Genomic DNA, 19,757 nt, shown 5'->3' with positions numbered 1-19,757 from the left:
ACTGGGCTTGTATACCCTTGAGTTTAGAAGACTGAGAGGGGATCTGATTGAGACATATAAGATTATGAAAGGATTGGACACTCTGGCAGCAGGAAACATGTTTCTGCTGATGGGTGAGTGCCGAACCAGAAGACACAGCCTAAAAATACAGGGTAGACCATTTAGGATAGAGATGAGGAGAAACTTCTTCACCCAGAGAGTGGTGGCTGTGTGGAATGCTCTGCCTCAGAGGGCAGTGGAGGCCCAGTCTCTGGATTCAATTAAGAAATTTGGATAGAGCTCTCAAAAATAGTGGAATCATGGGTTATGGAGATAAGGCAGGTACAGGATATTGATTAGGAATGATCAGCCATGATCATATTGAATGGCGGTGCAGGCTCGAAGGGCTGAATGGCCTACTCCTGCACCTATTGTCTATTGTCTATTTAAAGATGTACTGTACCATGGTTCATTCATCCTCCCTCTGTCTATGTCCTTGTCCACACTGGGAGTAAGACCTGTATCTGTTGGAAAACGACACCTTTTCAAAAACATTTCAGCAAGTTAGTTGGACATCATTTTCCCTTAATAAATTCATCCTGATTCTTCTGAATGAATCCATGCTTTTCCATGCAATTATCCTGTATAATTATTTCCAGACTATTCTCCACCACTGAGGTAAACTGACTGATCTGTAATTAGTGACCTGGCCTTTACGATGGTTTGTAAACAACTGCACAATGTTTGCAATCCTCCGGCAGCACTGCCAAATCCAGGAGGCTTGAAATTTCCAGTTACAAGGCAATTTCCACTCTGACTTCCTGCATTATCGTCACAACATCTCATCTGCTCTCAGTGCCTTATCTACTTGAAGTACATAGAACATAGAACATAGAAAGATACAGCGCAGTACAGGCCCTTCGGCCCTCGATGTTGCGCCGACCGAATCCTACCTAACCTACACTAGCCCAATAACTTCCAAATGCCTATCCAATGCGAAAAATAAACTCTGGTCCTTAAAAGCAGAGACAAGAGAATTTATTGTAGGGAGTGAGCAAAGGCAGAGACATTTTGCAAATATTTTAGATTACTTACAGTGTGGAAACGGCCCTTTAGCCCAACAAGTCCACACCGACCCGCCATCCACCCAGACCCATTTACTCCTTCACTCAATACTATAGGCAATTTAGCATGGCCAATTCACCTAACCTGCGCATTTTTGGACTGTGGGAGGAAACCGGAGCACCCGGAGGAAACCCATGTAGACACAGGGAGAACTCCACACAGTCTCCTGAGGCGGGAATTGAACCCAGGTCCCAGGCGCTGTGAGGCAGCAGTGCTAACCACTGTGCCACCCCCTGCCTCTAAAGTAATGACAGCTTTCCCAATACTTCCTCCGTACCAATTTCAAAACTTTCTAGTGATCGAGTTTCCTACTTTGTCACTGTAGCCTGGGAGGTAACTACCTCATTAAGTAAAGGCAGATGCAAAATATTTACTTAAGAACCTCAGCTATGCCTCTTCCCTCCAAATGCAAATTCCCCTTTTGACCTTAATCCCCCTTTTGTTGCCTCCTTTTACCACCTTTTACTATTTATCAAAGGCTTTCTGAATTCCTTTTATCTTAGTTGTCAGTCTTTTCTCAAAATCTCTCTTTGCTTTTCATATTTGTTTTTTCACCTCTCTTCTGACACGCAGTCTTCAGCTTAGTTCTTAAGTATATTTACTGTCTGATACTTAACATAAGCACACATTTTCTTTGTCAACTTAATTCTTTCTTCTTTGTCTTCCAGAGGCTGTGATTTGTTTGTCTGAACTTGCTCCTTTGAGGGAGTATACCTTACCTGCGACAAGTACCAAGTAGTGTCTGTGTTAGATACTCAAGATAAAACAAGCCCAAGCTGTAAGCTAGATGCATCTGTATTTAAAGAGCCAGCTGTCTTGATTGGAGGGAAGTTCAATTTTTCAAATATTCTGCAGTATTTTTGGAGAGTTCCTGAATTTGCCACAGGCTTCTTGTGTTTGAAAGTGGTGGGTGGGAACAGCGCCTGGAAAGTATTGTTTCTACAAAGGCTGCCACAGTTCTCAAAGCCTCTCACAGCCTCTGATTGGATCCTGTGAAAAACACAAGGTCTGTGTGAATCCTGACCAAGTGGGAGCAGAATTCTTCCACACTCCTTGGCTCTCAGTGCAGCCAGCCCCTTGGCTTCTATCCTCATCAGCATTTCCTATGTAGTCTCTGCACCAGTGCCCATCTGCCACCTTGCCCTTGAGGGAACTGGCAAATGAACCATTCCTTGGCCCTGACCTGGGACATGCCATGTCCTAGACATTTCATCGTATGTTGATGCCAATTTTATACCAGCCTCCAAGGCATATGTAGTGCCAATATCTGAGCTGGTGGCTGTGAATGGCAGTTCAAGAGATGGGGCCTCTTTATCAGTTTCATTCTTTTTCCTCTTCCTAGGCTTCTTATCACTGGACACATAGTGGTTCTTTGGTATCCAAAAGTAGGAACTCAGCTGGAGAAGTCTGGTGTGCAGGACATGGATAGAGAACAAGCGATCAATAATCATACTATCAACAGCTTGCTCACCAAATTGACTATGCTAAATTGTCCATTGTGCCCAGGGATGCGCAGGCTGGGTGGATTAGCCATGTGAAGCACAGGAATAGGGTGGGTCAGGGCGGAATGCTCTTCGGAGGATCAGTGTGGACTTGATGGGCTGAATGGCCTGCTTCCACACTGTAGGGATTCTATTATTATCACCAGCAGGATGTAGATGATGTAGTGATAAGAAGACATATAAGGCAGTAATAAATTGTTATCCTCAATGTTCTCCACTGCTCTCTCACTGCTGGCCCAAAATGTGGAGAAACATCTCCTCTGTAGGACCCAGGAGATATAGTTGTTCTTGTTTCTCATTGGTTCTGCTCTGGTCCTTTCTATTGCGTACCATCTTCCCCTGCAATAGACAGGGCAGAAAGTCAATGGTTGTGTTTGGGTGATGTGCATGCCATAGCTGATAGTTGGAGGTACCTGGAGACAAGGAGAGTTGGGTAGGAAGCTGGCAAGATGGGTTGCTGTGAAAGGATGGGCTGCAATATGTGGATGTAAAGCATGAATAATGAGTGCCATGATGTGCTGCTGACTGAGAGTTGAGGGTGTGATGCACTAAGCAGCATGAGAGAGTGGTGTTCCAGCAGATAGATGTCATGCGTATCTACATGTGTCCACTGAAGTTGACCGCTTGCATGAGTTGATCACACTTCCTGTTGTCCTGCAGCCAGGTCCTCAAATCCAGGCTCTGTGAGTTGACGTTCCTTGCTACCGATTTCCAGTCTCTCCTAAGGGTGGTCTTGAGCTTCTCTTCACATTCTCCCTTCCTCAAATCAAACCCCAATATGGATCCATGCCATCCCTTCCCCTGTCCTCCATCACTATGGACTATGGATCCTTCTCCCTCACTAGCTTGGTATTCACATGGCAATAATTTTCATTGCAGAAAACTTTCTGTGCAGTTTCCCTTTTCACACATAGCAAGCCTTAGGAACAGTGACCTGACTGTGCCACATGGTCCATAAACAATGCTGTCAGGCCACCTTGTTAAGAACAGGGACCATCAGCAATCCTGGGCGTGAACAGCAAGGTGGGAGATGCAGAGATCAAACCTACAATCGTTCAGCTCTAAAATATTTGCTTATTGCCCACATTGTGAATCTCAACTCCCATGCTCAATAGATCGGGCCCACCAACTTTTAGCCACCAACACCAAAGGTAAATTGCTCCTCATTACCATGTAAAGGATTCAATTATTTTATGGGCAAATACTCATCAATTGGCATAGTGTGAATGCTGGACATTGATCAGCTATCCATGCATTGTGTTACTTTTAAAAATGTGGAACATGTAAATATTTTTGCATTAAAACAAAACGCAGCCTTCTGTTCTTAATACTGTGATCAACAGCTTTTGATTTTAACCACCGCTTCCATTTTCTGTCAGACACCAAGTGACGGTGAATGGCAGCCGCAGGATCACTGTGAGTGGGGGAAGTGTGGGCTAGTGCATGAGTTAGTAAACCCTTGTCTGTACATTCTGGCAGATGCTCTGCTTCTTCTTCTTCCTTTACTTTGCTGAGATTTAGAAACCTTCTTTGCTTTGCCTGAATCTACATGCATCCTTTCTCCTTTATTTTTCTGCTGTTTTTTGTTCCCCTGTGTCCTCCTGTCTGGTTCTGTAATTGCTCAAAAACTGTTCATCTCTAACATATTCCTATTCTCATGAAAGGTCATCAACCTAAAATGTTAACTCGATTAAATTCAACAGATGCTGACTGACCTGAAGACTCCACATCATTTTGTCTTCTTACTGTAGACTTACAACATCTGGAGTATTTTATTCTTGACTGGTAATTATTCTTTCTGTAATTACAGCGTGATCCTTTGTGCAGTTGCTGATTTTGTGTAGTTTGGATTTGTAACCCATAGACTGTTTTATGAGTGTAATGAAGTTTAAATTACTAGAGCTGTTTACTTAAAAGATTAAAGTAGTTATTTCCTTCCTGTGCTTTGCTGAGTAAAGGCTAGAGTTTGAAACAGGCCAAATGTACTTCTGTCATCTCATTTACTGAGAGGCTTATTTCCCCTGTCATTTTAATTCTCCACACCCACTCTGACCTGAATCATAGAATCATAGAATCCCTGCAGTGTGAAAGCAGACCATTTGGACCATTGAGCCCACACTGACCTTTCAAAGACCATCCCAGCTAAACCCGTCCTCCTACTCTATCCCTGTAACCCCGTATTTCCCATGGATAACTCACCTATCCTACACATCAGTGGACACTATGGGCAATTTAGCATGGCAAATCCATCTAACGTGCACATCTTTGGACTGAACCTTTCTATCTTTGACATATTATATTATTCCAATGAAGCTCAATATATACTTGAGAAACAGAACCCCATCTTTTGACCAAGCATTTACAGTCTTCAACATACATTGAGGTCAACAATTTCAGCTTTTCACCTTTTCTGTTTTTTGTATTTTTTGTTTTTTTGGCTGGCAGCTGTTGGGAATGATTCTTAGAACGCTTCTGGACCCACCCTTTGTTTCCTTACTTGTCCCAGGACCTCTTTGTCACTTATCAACTCTTTTATCATTCATCTATCTTGTTCACCAATTTATCAGTTTTGATCTTAACTCTTTCCCCCTTCCCCTCCCCCCTTTCCCTGCATCTATACTTGCTTTCAACTTTACCATCTCTGTTTTTTTCCAGTTTTGGTGATAGGTCATTGAACTGAACTCTGCTTTTCTCTCCACAGATGTTGCCAAAGCTTCTGAATATTCCCAGCATTTCTTGTTTTTAATTCAGATATCCAAGTTCCATAATATTTTGATCTTATTTTGACTTCCCTGAACAAACCACAATATTCCAATGCAAAAGGCTCCATTAGGAAACAAAGCAAATTGAATTTAATGTGCCAGGCAGTGGAATTTTATCAAATCTACAGAGACTCTTATCAATTGTATGAATCATATTTACTAAAGGTAGTTGATGCATTATAAATGCTTTCAGGATGTTTATTACATATATTTGCTCATTCTTGTGCTTCATATTACTATTTAATTGCAAATAAATTTACTTAGTGTGTTAATCTATAAATGCCTGGTCTTTTAGTCCATAATATTGTTGCAATTATTCATCACTAAGTATAGTGTTTGGCAGTGCAGGCTAGCACGAGACATTGCAAATCACCAAAATCAATTGCTATTTATGCTGTGATCGTCAATTCTTAAAATGAAGAAACATTGTTGTTTCTGGTTTGTAACAACAAGCTTTGCTCACAGGAATTGTTGTTGGATTCTTGAAAGGGAAGTCAACTCTCCAAAATCCTTAGATTTCATAAAGGCTCAAATGTCAATCAACCAAACAAAGTAAGCCTACATCTGTTTGGGCTGTTGGTCATTAGCCTGTTTTTCATACACACACACACATTGTGTTACAGCACTGAGATTATTTAGAAGGTCAAAGGTTAGCAGTGATAACTACATTTATTTAAGAATATTTGTTTTTGTGGAGATATCTCTGTTTGAATCTTTAATTAGGTTCAGAATGATTCTAAGTCAATGAGCTAGGAGGCATAATCAAACATAATTTATGATTTGACCAAGGCTGGGAAGGGTTTTGGTGTTGTGTGGTCTTGGCTGAACCCAAACTGAGTATCAGTGAACAGGTTCTTGTTGAGTACAATATGCCTGATAGCACTCTTGACGACACCTTTGATTATTTCTGATTGAGAGTGACTCATGGGGCAGTATGTGTTATAATGAGATTCATATAAATCATCATGATGTAATTATTGACACGACTCCAACATTAGTAGGAGAGAAAGCACCAGTCAGGAATGAACACATGAAGAGTCTGGTCTTAGACACTACACAAGAGAATTGTGTTTTACAACCTCCACTTGCAAATGAAATGTGAGTGTTTCAGTACATAAGGAGTTAAATAGCCTTACTTAGAGACAGGTCTTTCAATACACAAGAGATCTGTATTTTACAAACTAACATTTGCAGATGTAAATAAAGGAGTATTTCAGTATATAAGGAGTTAAAGAACCTTACTTAATGATAAGGAGCAAAAAACCTCAGAAAATACATCTGCAAGGACCCACAGCTCAAGATACACCAGTTCACTATCACAATGTGAAAGTGCAGTTTTGGTTTCAGAACAAAGATAAAGCTTGGTATTACACTAATATTTTTTGCTATTTCTTTTGTGGACAGAACACACATGGCAGAGTCCAATAATCCATGTCTTGTAGCTATACTGGAACAGCTTGGCTACACTGGTGCTGCTTCTGGAGCACAAGGCATGAATGCTATAGCTGTGATGTTGTCAGCAGCCATAGGCTATACAGTATTCCTGCCTGCAGGCATTTCCTGATATCGTGCGGAGTAATTTGAATTAGCTGAAGATTGGAATTTTTCCTTGTTTGGACTTCAGGAGGACTTTCATTCAGTACTTCTGGCCTTGACTTTTGCACTAATGTGCTAGTTCCCCAAAGACGAAGTTACCTGTGGCTTCCAGGCAGTTGTTGAATTACCCACCATCATTCACATATGGAGATGGAAGAACTGCAGAGCTTTGATCTGGCCCATTGTTTGTGGGGTGGCTTAGCTTTGTCTATAACCTCATAGAATCCCTGCAGTGTGGAAGCAGGCCATTTTGCCCATCGAGTCCATACTGACTCTCTTAAGAGTATGCCGCCCAGGCACACCCCACTACTTTATCCCTGTGACCCCATATTTCCCATGGCTAACCCACCTAGCCTGCACGAACCTGGACACTGTGGACAATTTAACATCGTCAATCAATCTAAACTGCACATTTTTGGATTGTGGGAGGTAACCAAATCACCCAGGGTGAACCTGCAAACTCTACACATATACAGTCGCCTGAGGGTGGAATCGAACTCAGCACCCTGGCGCTGTGAGGTAGCAGTGCGAACCATTGCCCATCAACTTCTGATGTTCAACATGCAAGTCGTTCTATTTTGTAGCTTCAGTAGGTGGGTACCTCATTTTTGGTGTGCTTGATGCTACTATTGGCATGGCTGCCTTACACTTCTCACTGAACCAGGGTTGGTACCCTAGTTTAACAATGATGGAAGAGTGCTGAATATGCTGGACGTCAAGATTACAGGTTGTAGGTTTTTTTTCATTTATAAGAAGTGGGCATTGCTGGCTTGGGGAAAATTTATTGCCCATCCCTAGCTGCCCTTGAGAAGATGTTGGTGAGCTGTCTTTCTGAACTGCTGCAGTTTGTTTGGTGTAATTAGATGCACAATGTCATCTAGATGGGAGTTCCTGAACTTTGACACGGTGATAATGAAGGAACAGTTTTAGAATTCCAAGTCAGGATGGTGGTTGGTTTGGAGAGGGACTTGGATATGACCCTACTGCTGCTGATGGCTCATAGCAACTCACGGATGCCAGGTTTTCAGCTACCAGTCATGTATTTTTCAAATAAATTGAAGTTTGCATCATTCCTAGAGAAATGTTTTCCAATCTGAACTTATCACTTTTCTCTATCATTACTAAATAGGAGAATAATGTTTGTCTGAGAGTTATATTGAAAAAGAATCACAATAAATCAAACAGAAAATGTTACAGAAATGAAGTAAACATTTACGAAAAATCCATTACTCTGGAGCTTTATAACTTAATATTATTCATTAAGTAACTTCTGTTTTATTCTTTAGGGAACTTTTTCTTTACTCTTTCGTAGCCATCACTGGCTAAATCAACATTTCTTGGCCATTCCTCACTGAGCTTCTTCAACCCCTGCAGTCCATGTGGTGTAAGTACACTCATGGTGCTGTTAAGGAGTTGGAAGCTCTTGAATCAGTGACAGTGAAGGAATGGCAGTATAGTTCCAATTCAGGATGGTGTGTGGCTTTGAGGAGAATTTACAGGTGGTGGTTTCCCTATATATCTGCTGTCTTTGTCCTTCTTGATGATTGAGAATGTGAGGTTAGAAAATGCTGTTGAAGCAAGGTTGATAAGTTGTTGCAGTATAGCTTGTAGATGGTACAAACTGTGCCATTGTGCATTAGTGGTGGAAGGGGTGAATATTTAAGGCAGTGGATGATGTGCCAATCAAGTAAACTACTTTGTCCTGGAGGGTGTCAGGTTTCTTGAGCATTTTTAGATCTACACTCAGTCAGGCAAGTGTGAAGTATTCCTTCTCACCTAATATACAGGCACTACAGAAACAGGAGGGGAGTTACTTGTTGCAGAATTCCTAACATTCAACCTACTTTTGTACCTATAGTATTTATATGGCTCATTCAGTCAAGTTTCTAGTTGCTGGTACTCCAAGGGTGTTGAAACTGGGAATTCTGCAAAAATAATGAGGTTGAATATCATTGTATGTCAAAGAGAGATGATTAGAATCTTTCACGTTGGAGATGTCCATAACCTGACACTTGGGCAACATGAATATTCCTTCCCATTTATCAGCCTCAGACTAGATTTTGTCTTGCTGCATTTGTTCATATATTGCTCAAATATCTGAGAAGTTGTGAATAGCATTGTACACTAGACAATCATCAATGAATATTACAAGTTGCTTCAGGTGGTTGGCACACAAGTAGTCCTGTGTTGAAGATTCATTAGGTTGGACTACATTTTTAGATATGCTTGGTGTAGTTCCTTGCATGCCCTCCAGCACTGTTCATTAAAACTGGAATTGATCCCTTAGCTTGGGCATGTTAGAGTGAGTGATATGCTGGGGCATGAGGTTATTAATTGCAATTGAGACAGTTTGCTATGTTTTATGGAGCATGTATAATAATTCATGATGACAAATTAATTCAAGTCAACATCATCGAAAAAATAAACAAACTGATATAAATCTCTAGTATTAACTCAAGTCTGGTTACTGGCTGTTAAAAAATAGAAATTTTACATTGACCTTCGGTTGACACACCAGACTGTACTGCTGAATATAAATACAGTCAAGAAAAACAAGGAGATTAAATGTAAGCAAACAAGTGATGTGAGCTGGCAATGATCATTTCTATATTCATTGTGGAGATATTTATAAGACATTATAGCATAGTCATTCCAGAAATTATGTTCATAGATTCTTAAATATACAATATCGGATCTTCAATGTTCTTCTATAACTTACATGACTTCCTCTGACTTATGACAACTTTCAAAAATATGGATTAATTTAAAAATGCTGCTCAAAATTTAAAAGTTTAATTTGTTAGTTTTATTATTATGTTGTTGAAGTACTGAATTCATGCATTGTTGTCATAAAATAATATTATAAATGATTCTCAAATTTGCTAATTTATTCTGCAGAAGATTGTGCACAGATTTATAAGGATACCTAACTGCATTAAATGCTTACATTTGAGAATGTATATGCTCCAATAATTAATGTGTTGACAAGAAAGGATTATTTTTGTTGCTGCTCATCCCCAGTTCCCCTTAAATGGATTGGCTATCTAGCCATTTCAAAGGGTAGATAACAGTGAATCATATTGCTGCACATCTGGAGTCACATGTAGGCCAGATCAGGTAAGGATGGCATATTTTCTTCACGAAAGGAATTAGTGAACCAGATGGCGGTTTATGTACAGTTTTTATTGGATTAACTTATAATTCTAAATACTTATTAAATTCATATTTCACCATTTCAAACTGGGATTCAACCACATGTCTCCAAGACTAGTCCATTACAGACCTACTCCAATTCCCCAAGATTTTTGAAAGTCCCTAATAATTCCAGAGAAACTAGTGTCACTCCCTCAAATCCTAAGGAGCACATCACACTTTTTGAAGACTATTATCATTGCCTTTAAAAAAAGTTTCTATCCACATTTTCTCCTACCCTACAACAATTCCCTCAACGTATTAATAGCTTTCAATGGTTCCAAGTCTATCTGGAGGTACACGGCACCTTGCTATAATAGAATAACAAAGATGATGCTCATTCTCTGATATACCATCCGATATTATAAGAATGTGGGAAAGTCTCTGATATCTTAGCTTCTACCATGCTGGAACATCATTCCAAACCAGTTCCAAAATCTCACTTTGTACCTTCCTAGATTGTAATCTCAAGGATGCTGGTGATCCTCTAATTCTTTGTGAATACCTTGCTAGTATGTGTTTGTAAGGTCCTCTGATTACTTACTAAGTGCCTATTATTTGTAAGTCATAAGAATGATTCGAATACACTATAGACAGACTTTTTAAATCCTTATACAGGTGTTAAAGAGTAAAAGTTTAACCATCCTATTTAAATAGATATTGCTATTTAATATTGTTTTAGTGTGTATTTGTCTTACTGCTTCTATTTAATAGGGGTGGTTTGCTTTTTATCTTGAAAGGAGTTTCATATCAGCAAAACTCCAGTTGAGGTCTCCATTACACAATGCCTGGAATACTGAATAGGCTGAAAAATGCTTGCATGCCAAACAGCTGAAGCAACTTGCGATTTTCGTTGATGATTGTCTAGTGTTCAATGCTACTCATGACTTCTCAGATATTGGAGCAATACATCTCTAAATGCAGCAAGATTGGGACAAAATCCAGGCTTAGGCTGATAAATGGGAAGGAACATTCATAAAAGTGATGGATATCTCCAATATGAGAGATTCTAATCATCTCCCTTTGACATTTGTTGGTACAGTATTCAAACTCATGATCTTTGTAGAATTCCCAGTATCAATACCCTTGGAGTTGCCATTAACTAGAAACTTGAATGGAAGAGCCACAAAAATACTGTAGATTCAAGATAAGTTAGATGCTAGGAATTCTGCAACAAGTAATTCTCCTCTGGTCTCCCCTGTGCCTGCCTATAATTTGATTTGATTTGTTTATTGTCTCGTGTATCTTCTTACAAAATAAAATGAAAAGTGTTGTATAGTTCTGGCGCCATCTTTAAACACAGAAAAATAAACCAAAGCATGGAACACAAAAGCAGAAACCTATAAGGGACAAGTCAGGAGTGTGAAGGAATACTTCACACTTGCCTGAATGAGTGCAGATCCAAAACTTCTCAAGAAGCCTGATGCCGTCCAGGACAAAGCAGTTTGCTTGATGCCACATCATCTACCACCTTAAATATTCACTCCTTCCACCACCAGTGCACAGTGGCACAACTTGTACCATCTACAAGATGCACTGCAGCAGCTTATCAACCTCCCTTCAACAGCACTTTCTGAATTCCCTCTTTCACCAAAAAGGACAAAGACAGCAGATGCATAGGGAAACCACCACTGTAGGTTCTCCTCAAAGTCACACATCATCCTGAATCGGAACTATATTGCCACTGAGTATATTAACACATAAGGTGTTTTTTTTTCATTTATACATGTGTGCTATATTTGTAGGCACCATTATTATCAAATAGATTCTTCAGTGTTTCATTCATCCAATTATAGGTTCTTCTTGAATCTCTGCAGTCATTTTTTTGAATCATTCTCTTCAAACACTGTTTCAAATTCATGACATTTGGCCCTTGTGCTCAGTAGCCGAGTATTATTATGTAAACTGCAGCTAAACAACCTGCCACACTGTGAAGATAGTATAATGTAGTGTAGAGGTAAACAGAGGACAGATAGCAGGCAAGGACTGGTAAGTGACAATCAGTATACATGCCGTGTAAGTGTCAACTAATGACCATCTTCAAGAAGAGAGAAGCTAATCACCATTGATATTAAATGTCAAGCTAATTGCTGAATCCCCCCACCAACAATATCTTAGGGCATAACTGACCAGAAGTAAAAATTGGACTAGCTATCTGAACACTGTTGCTATGAAAGCTATGAATTTTGTGGTGAGTAACTCACCTTCTAACTCCCCAGTATCTGTCCACCATCTACAACGCACAAGTCAGGAGTGTGATGGCATACCCTCCAGTTGCTTAGATGAGTGCAGCTCCAACAACACTCAATAAGCTCAACAGCATCCAAGACCACTTAGCAGCCCACTTGATTAGCAGCTCATCCAATATGTTAAAAATTCACCCTGACTTCAGTTGACACACAGTGACAGCAATGGGTACCATCTGTAAGATGCACTGGAGGAACTCACCCAGGTCTATCAATTTTAGCTTCCAAATGCCTAACCTTTACCATCTCAAAGGACAAGGGCAGAAGATACATGGGAACACCACCCACCAACAGCTTCCCCTTCAAGCCATACACCATCCTAACTTGGAAACATATCGCTGTTCCTTGGCTGTCATTTGGTCAAAATCTTAGAATTCCCTTCTCTCCTACACCTCAAGGATTGTAGCAGTTTAAGAATGCAGCTCAATTGGACTTTTTCTAGGTTAACTGGAGATGGGCAATAAATGCTGGTCTGATCAGTGACACCAACATCCCATGACCAATTAGAAAGTATAAACTCTGAAGAGGAGACAACAGTCTCAAGAGATGCAGAATGACCTTTAAAGTGGCGTATTCTCTGTTCCTGCTTGGCAGGGAATAAAGAATGACTTTATTGACCCTGGAATGTAAGGAACTGTGGAGTATATGACAAGGGTACGGATACAATTTACAGCTGAACCATACAATAGATGACCTTTAATTAAAACTGCCCACCTTTGTCTTTGTAGATTGCAAAGCAGAAAAAATACAAAGCTGCCCATGTAATACTGCACAATCAGGCTTGTTTTGCCTTGAAGGAGCTGTCATCAGTATCCTTTCCTTACAGGAAGGTTTCCTTCACTGCATTAAAATACATTGAATGCCAATGATGTCGGATCCAAAACTGATACTTTTGTTGCTCGGCCTTTCAGAAGCATTAAAAAAGGAACTTTGCATTAAGATTTTTTTTCAATTAAGAGGCTTTATCTGAATTCACACGCACCATTAGTTAAAAGGACCAGGCATAACCATCAGTACACTAGCCGGAGGGGGGCTGGAAAATACTGCTCTCACTCTTTATTTAAGGGTTTAATTTCTTCAGATTGACTTGCTCCATTAAGAATTCGGCCCGATCTTGCAGATGTTCATATTGCGACAGAAATGTTCAAGTGGCCGCCGACCTGAAAAGTTAGCTGTGTCTGTCTGACCTGTTGCGAATCTGGAGTTGGTAAACCAGGTTCTCAGTGAGCTCTGTAACAAGTGTGAAGCTGGGGGGGGGGGGGAAAAACCCTGACCTTCTGGAGCCGTTCCGGGTACCTCCAAATTAAACGCCCCTGACTCATTCAGTCACAGGCGAAGATGCTGGCTGCTCGCTAGAAAGCTAGTCTTTTATTATTACCAACCGGCGAACCAGCGACAGTGTGGTCGCTCTGGCGCTGGGGGAAACTTCACTGCAGGGCTGCCAGTTCCCACAGACCAACCCAAAAGGATACCTTCACACAGCTGTATCGTCCCCAGTCACTTACGTGAGAACTTGAAGCGAAACGTTTAGCTGAGCAGAATACTAACAGAATTCAGTTATTTCTCTTATCCCCCACCCCCAGCGGGAGGGAGCGAGGACACTGACATCAGCAATGAGTTTTACATCAGACTCACCTCAAACTACCTGAGTACAACACTACAGCTCAGAGGAGCTGAGGCAAAGATAATTGGGCACAGCGTACATCTCTCTTTCTCTCTCTGATATTAATATTTCAACCAGTTCTTGATCATTGAACCCATTCGGTTATCGAGCGGACAGGTTTCTGTCTGAAACTAGACAACTCCTCCAGTTACTGCCTCTCCTTCATGCTCATGAAGGTGTCCTCATTACAGGGAGGACAGGGATAGGGAGAGGAGGAGGGAGACAGGGTAATGAGAGAGGAGAGAGATGGGGAGGTGTGAGGGTAATGAGTGAGGGACAGCAGTGAGGATGGGACAGATGAGGGAGGGCAGTGAAGGAAGTGAGGGAGGTGGAGGGAGAAGGGATGGTGGTGGAGGCAGGAGATGGTTGGGGAGGAGTGAGAGCAGTGAGGGAGCGTAATGAGGAAGGGAAAGGATTGGGGAAGAGTCAGGGTAATGAGGAGGTGAGGGTGGGAAGTGAGGGAGGAGAGGGATGGGGAGGAGTGGGGGTAATGAGGGTAGTATGGGGCTTGAGCAGACTAGTGAGTGTGGTGAGGGAGAGAAGGTTGAGGGGAGTAATAAGGGAGTGAGGAGGTTGAGGGGAGTAGTGAGGGTGGTGAGGGAGTGAGGAGGTTGAGGGGAGTAATGAGGGTGTGTGGGAGTTGAGGGGATAAGTGAGGGAGCGTGGGGGTTGAGGGGAGTAGTGAGGGTGGTGAGGGAGTGAGGAGGTTGAGGGGAGTAATGAGTGTGTATGTGAGTTGAGGGGATAAGTGAGGGAGTGTGGGGGTTGAGGGGAGTAGTGAGGATAGTGAGGGGAGTAGTGAGGGGAGTGAGGGTGAGAGGGATGGGAATAGTGAGGGGGTTTAGGGGAGTGGTGAGGGTGGTGAGGGAGAGGAGGTTGAGGGGAGTAACGAGGGTGTATGGGGGTTGAGGGGATAAGTGAGGGAGTGTGGGGGTTGAGGGGAGTAGTGAGGGGAGTGAGGGAATGAGGGTGAGACGGATGGGAATAGTGAGGGGGTTGAGGGGAGTAATGAGGGTGTATGGGGGTTGAGGGGAGTAGTGAGGGTGGTGAGGGCAGTAGTGAGGTAGTTGAGGGAAGTAGTGAGGGTGGTGAGGGAGTGTGGGGGTTGAGGGGAGTAGTGAGGGCAGTAGTGAGGGTGCTGAGGGCAGTAGTGAGGGTGGTGAGGGCAGTAGTGAGGGTGGTGAGGGAAGTAGTGAGGGGGAGTGAGGGGAGTAGTGAGGGGAGTGAGGGGAGTAGTGAGGGTGGTGAGGGCAGTAGTGAGGTAGTTGAGGGGAGTAGTGAGGGTGGTGAGGGAGTGTGGGGGTTGAGGGGAGTAGTGAGGGGAGTAGTGAGGGTGGTGAGGGCAGTAGTGGGGGGAGTGAGGGGAGTAGTGAGGGTGGTGAGAGAAGTAGTGAGGGGGAGTGAGGGAAGTAGTGAGGGTGGTGAGAGAAGTAGTGAGGGGGAGTGAGGGAAGTAGTGAGGGTGGTGAGGGGAGTAGTGAGGGTGGTGAGGGAAGTAGTGAGGGGGAGTGAGGGGAGTAGTGAGGGGGAGTGAGGGAAGTAGTGAGGGAGAGTGAGGGGAGTAGTGAGGGGAGTGAGGGAGTGAGGGGGGCAGGTAGGAGCGGGCCTGTGGGTGAGCTCACCTGTCGATGCTGATCACACACAGGGTCATGATGGAAGCGGTGCAGCACATCACGTCCATGGCGATGAAGACATTGCAGAAGAGCTGCCCGAAGATCCACTGGCCGCCGATCAGGTCGGTGACGATGACAAACGGCATCACGGCCACCGCCACCGAGAGGTCGGCCAGGGCCAGCGAGACGATCAGGTAGTTGGAAGGCTGCCGGAGCTTCTTCACGAAGCAGACGGAGATCATGACCAGGCAGTTGCCGGACACGGTCAGCAGGGTGATGATGGACAGAATGGCCCCAATGATCACCTTCTCGGTGTCTCCGTACGGCTGCAGGATCTGCTGGCCGCAATCGGTGGTGCTGTTAGCCTGGGGAGAGCTGGAGGGGGCAGCTGGGCTGGGACACGGGCTAACCTGGGGGTCCGGAGAGCTGCTTCTCATCAGCGGCTTGGCGAGGGTGCCTGGGCGCCGAAGATTGCTCAGCACGCTGTCGTTCATCTCCATCATTAACTCGGACATTGCCCACAGCATCGGGGGCTGCGCCTTCCCAGCTCTGACTGAAAACCAGCACTGTCCCTCTCCTCCTCTCTCCCTTCCCTCGGCTGTTGGAGAGGTCCCGGGACGGCCGTCCGAGAGCTTTCGGCCCCTCTAGCTGGGGCTATCCAAGAGGTCGAGCCCCCCCAGCTGCCCGGGTCGCTGCAAATTCTCTCCAAAGGTCCAGAGGGTGAGCGGGCCGTTGAGCAAACAAGCCAGGCTGCACAGTCTTAGGCAGCACACTCCCACATGCATCAACATATTCTCCTCCCGGAGCTCAGCAACAGACACAGCAACTGGCCAGCGCAGTCAGATCCCCAAACTCGCCGCTTAACTCTCCCTGGGTGAGGTCACCAGGGGGTCGCCTGCGCTCCCAGTCCATCCAAAACACACACACAGCCCATCCTCCCCCAGCCGCCCCCCTCCCCTGCTGTCTCCAGCCCACCGGCAGTCCTGTAACCAACCCCGGAACTTTCCTTCCTCGCCTGGAGCCAGTTGGAGATCTCAGCTCGCTCTCACACTTTCAGGGGCTTTTTATACGCGAGTGTGAAACACACATACAGTTGCAGCAGCCCTGACGTGGCAGGAAACAAGGGGGTGAGCAATGATGGAGCTGTCATTCGGTGGTGTCTCTGCAGGTTAATCAGCAGCTGATTGATTCCGCCAGCTCCTGGGACCCAGGCTGCCTTCCCCATTGCCGCTCCTTGCCATATTTGGAGTCAGGACTGTCCTCAGACACACTGGCAACACACAGATCAGACCGAACATTCTCAGCGTTATTTAATGCATCGTTTTTGAAGGTTAATTCCATTTGCGTTGATTTATTCGATGTAGCCATTTCATTCTGGGTTTGCCTCATCTCTTTGCCGAAGAGCAGAAAACTTCCTTATGCTCATTAGGTCGGATGGAAAGTCTAGGAAGAAACCTCAGTGGCTTCCATGACCTCGAGAGGTCCCAGTGTGCCATTGAAGTCATTGTTGTGTTGGAGGAAGCACCCCAACCAATCTGAGCACGGCAAGATCCCACAATGGGGTAATGTGCCTTTGGTCTGTTTTAGTGACCTTAAACCCGTCAGAAGAGAATTCCGGCGCCATTGTCATTTTCCACCCAAAAGGTGGTTCTTACAACAGTGCCCAACTCCAGTCCTGCAGCAGAGTCAGCCCAGACTTGGTCAATATTGACTCTGAGACAAGAGGATTATCCCTCAATCATGGCTGAGTTTGCTAGCAGGACTTATACACTTAATGGTCAGGTCCTAGGGAGTGTTGCTGAACAAAGAGACCTTGGAGTGCAGGTTTATAGCTCCTTGAAAGTGGAGTCGCAGGTAGATAGGATAGTGAAGAAGGCGTTTGATATGCTTTCTTTTATTGATCAGAGTATTGAGTACCGGAAGTTGGGAGGTCATGTTGCAGCTGTGCAGGACCTTGGTTAGGCCACTGTTGGAATATTGCGTGCAATTCTGGTCTCCTTCCTATCGGAAAGATGTGAAATTTGAAAATGTTCAGAAAAGATTAACAAGCATATTGCCAGAATTGAAGGATTTGAGCTACAGGGAGAGGCTGAACAGGCTGGGGCTGTATTCCCTGGAGAATCAGAGACGGAGGGGTGACCTTATAGAGGCTTACAAAATTATGAGGGGTATGGATAGGGTAAATAGGCAAAGTCTTTTCCCTGGGTTTGGGGTGTCCAGAACTAGAGGGCATAGGTTTAAGGTGAGAGGGGAAAGATGTAAAAGAGACCTAAGGGGCAACGTTTTCATGCAGTGGGTGGTATGTGCATGGAATGAGCTGCCAGAGGAAGTGGTGGAGGCTGGTACAATTGCAACATTTAAAAGGTATTTGGATGGGTATATGAATAGGAAGGGTTTGGAATGATATGGGCTGGGTGCTGACAGGTGGGACTAGATTGGGTTGGGATATCTGGTCGGCATGGACAGGTTGGACTGAAGGGTCTGTTTCCAGGCTGTACATCTCTATGACTGTATGGTGCCCTGCAAAACAACATTCACAAAAGGAGGCAGCTGCCTTTCAAACCAGCCTGCATTGTCCACCAATGTAGTGTATGAGATATTGTTTCTGAAGGAGTTAATGTTGTGTTGTAGTACACTCCATTCAATTTGAGTGTCGCTGGGTGGATCCACAATCAGTCTTGCATGAGAGCTAGATGGAGACCGATGAGACCTACCTGGCTCTTGATCATTGTAATGATGCTTCGGGCATGAGCCCTTCTTCAGGAATGAGGAAAGTGTGTCCTGCAGGCTAAGATAAAAGGAAGGGAGGAGGGATTTGGGGAGGGGTGTTGGAAATGCGATAGGTGGAAGGAGGTCAAGGTGAGGGTGATAGGCCGGAGTGGGGGTGGGGGCGGAGAGGTCAGGAAGAAGATTGCAGGTTAGGAAGGCGGTGCTGAGAGCTTCTGGGCAGAGGAGATGACCTGGGGTGTGCAGTGAGAGAGAGACTCACCGAAATCCTTGCAGAGGGAGGAAGAGAGCTTCTTCAAGGAAGGCATCCTTGCAAGAGGATTCGCAGTTGGTTAAAATCTTCATCTCCAGCATCTGCAGTCCTCACTTTCTCCTCAAATATTTTAACCTACTGTGAATCCTCTTGCAAGGATGCCTTCCTTGAAGAAGCTCTCTTCCTCCCTCTGCAAGGATTTCAGTGAGTCCCTCTCTCACTGCACACCCAAGGTCATCTCCTCTGCCCAGAAGCTCTCAGCACCGCCCTCCTAACCTGCAATCTTCTTCCTGACCTCTCCGCCCCCACCCCACTCCGGCCTATCATCCTCACCGTGACCTCCTTCCACCTATCGCATTTCCAACACCCCTCCCCCAAGTCCTTCCTCCCTACCTTTTATCTTAGCCTGCTGGACACACTTTCCTCATTTCTGAAGTAGGGCTCATGCCCGAAACGTCGATTCTCCTGCTCCTTGGATGCTGCCTGACCTGCTGAGCTTTTCCAGCAACACATTTTCAGCATTGTAATGATGTCTAACTAGCTAATGCTAACTGTATCTGTTCCTATCATGCAATAAAATATACCTTGTTATGTAAAGTAGGTACCTCTTTTGTTAAGACACTCTAGTACTCTAACTTCTACCATTGATAATCAGACCCTTACACTCAGCATAGAAATATAATTTCCCTATCTCTGAGCCAGGAGACCTGAATCCCACTTGCTCCAGAGGTGTGTAATAATTTCTCGCTGAACTGGTTGCTTAGAAAATATCTAGGAAGGAGGATTGGTAAAATCAAACTACCCCAATGACAAAGTATGTCTGGCTGGTAACCAAACAATAAGTCAGCCATTTCCAGGATCCCCTTTTTAGACTGTGGACCATGTTTACAGACAGTGTTGGTCATGAATTCAAATTCTACTTGAGCACCATCTTGACTTCATTGTGCTGCATTGTTTAAGTCGCCAATGTTTGGATGAGATGTTAATCCCAAGCCATCTGCCTATTCAGATCCTATGACATTTTCTGAAAAAAAGAGGATGGGAATTCTGAAGTAATGTCCAACATTTATCCATCAACAGTACCACCCAAGCATAGATTA

The 19,757-nt window shown here is 44.0% G+C and overlaps 1 protein-coding gene across 1 annotated transcript in view; it reads right to left on the bottom strand.

Annotated features, from left to right (window-relative positions):
• The window catches only part of LOC132826436 (5-hydroxytryptamine receptor 7), a 46,557-nt gene extending 30,014 nt beyond the window's left edge, over positions 1-16,543 (bottom strand). The window contains exon 1 of the mRNA XM_060842359.1: positions 15,687-16,543. Coding sequence (XP_060698342.1) covers positions 15,687-16,204 — 518 coding nt within the window. The 5' untranslated portion in view covers positions 16,205-16,543. The remainder of the gene's footprint in view (positions 1-15,686) is intronic.
• Between the last annotated feature and the right edge of the window lie 3,214 nt (positions 16,544-19,757).

The sequence above is a fragment of the Hemiscyllium ocellatum genome, chromosome 22 (genome assembly GCF_020745735.1).
Source record: "Hemiscyllium ocellatum isolate sHemOce1 chromosome 22, sHemOce1.pat.X.cur, whole genome shotgun sequence".
Lineage (NCBI taxonomy): Eukaryota > Metazoa > Chordata > Chondrichthyes > Orectolobiformes > Hemiscylliidae > Hemiscyllium > Hemiscyllium ocellatum.
The sequence above is the reverse complement of the archived record's forward strand: the minus strand, read 5'-3'. Positions and strand labels throughout refer to the sequence as shown.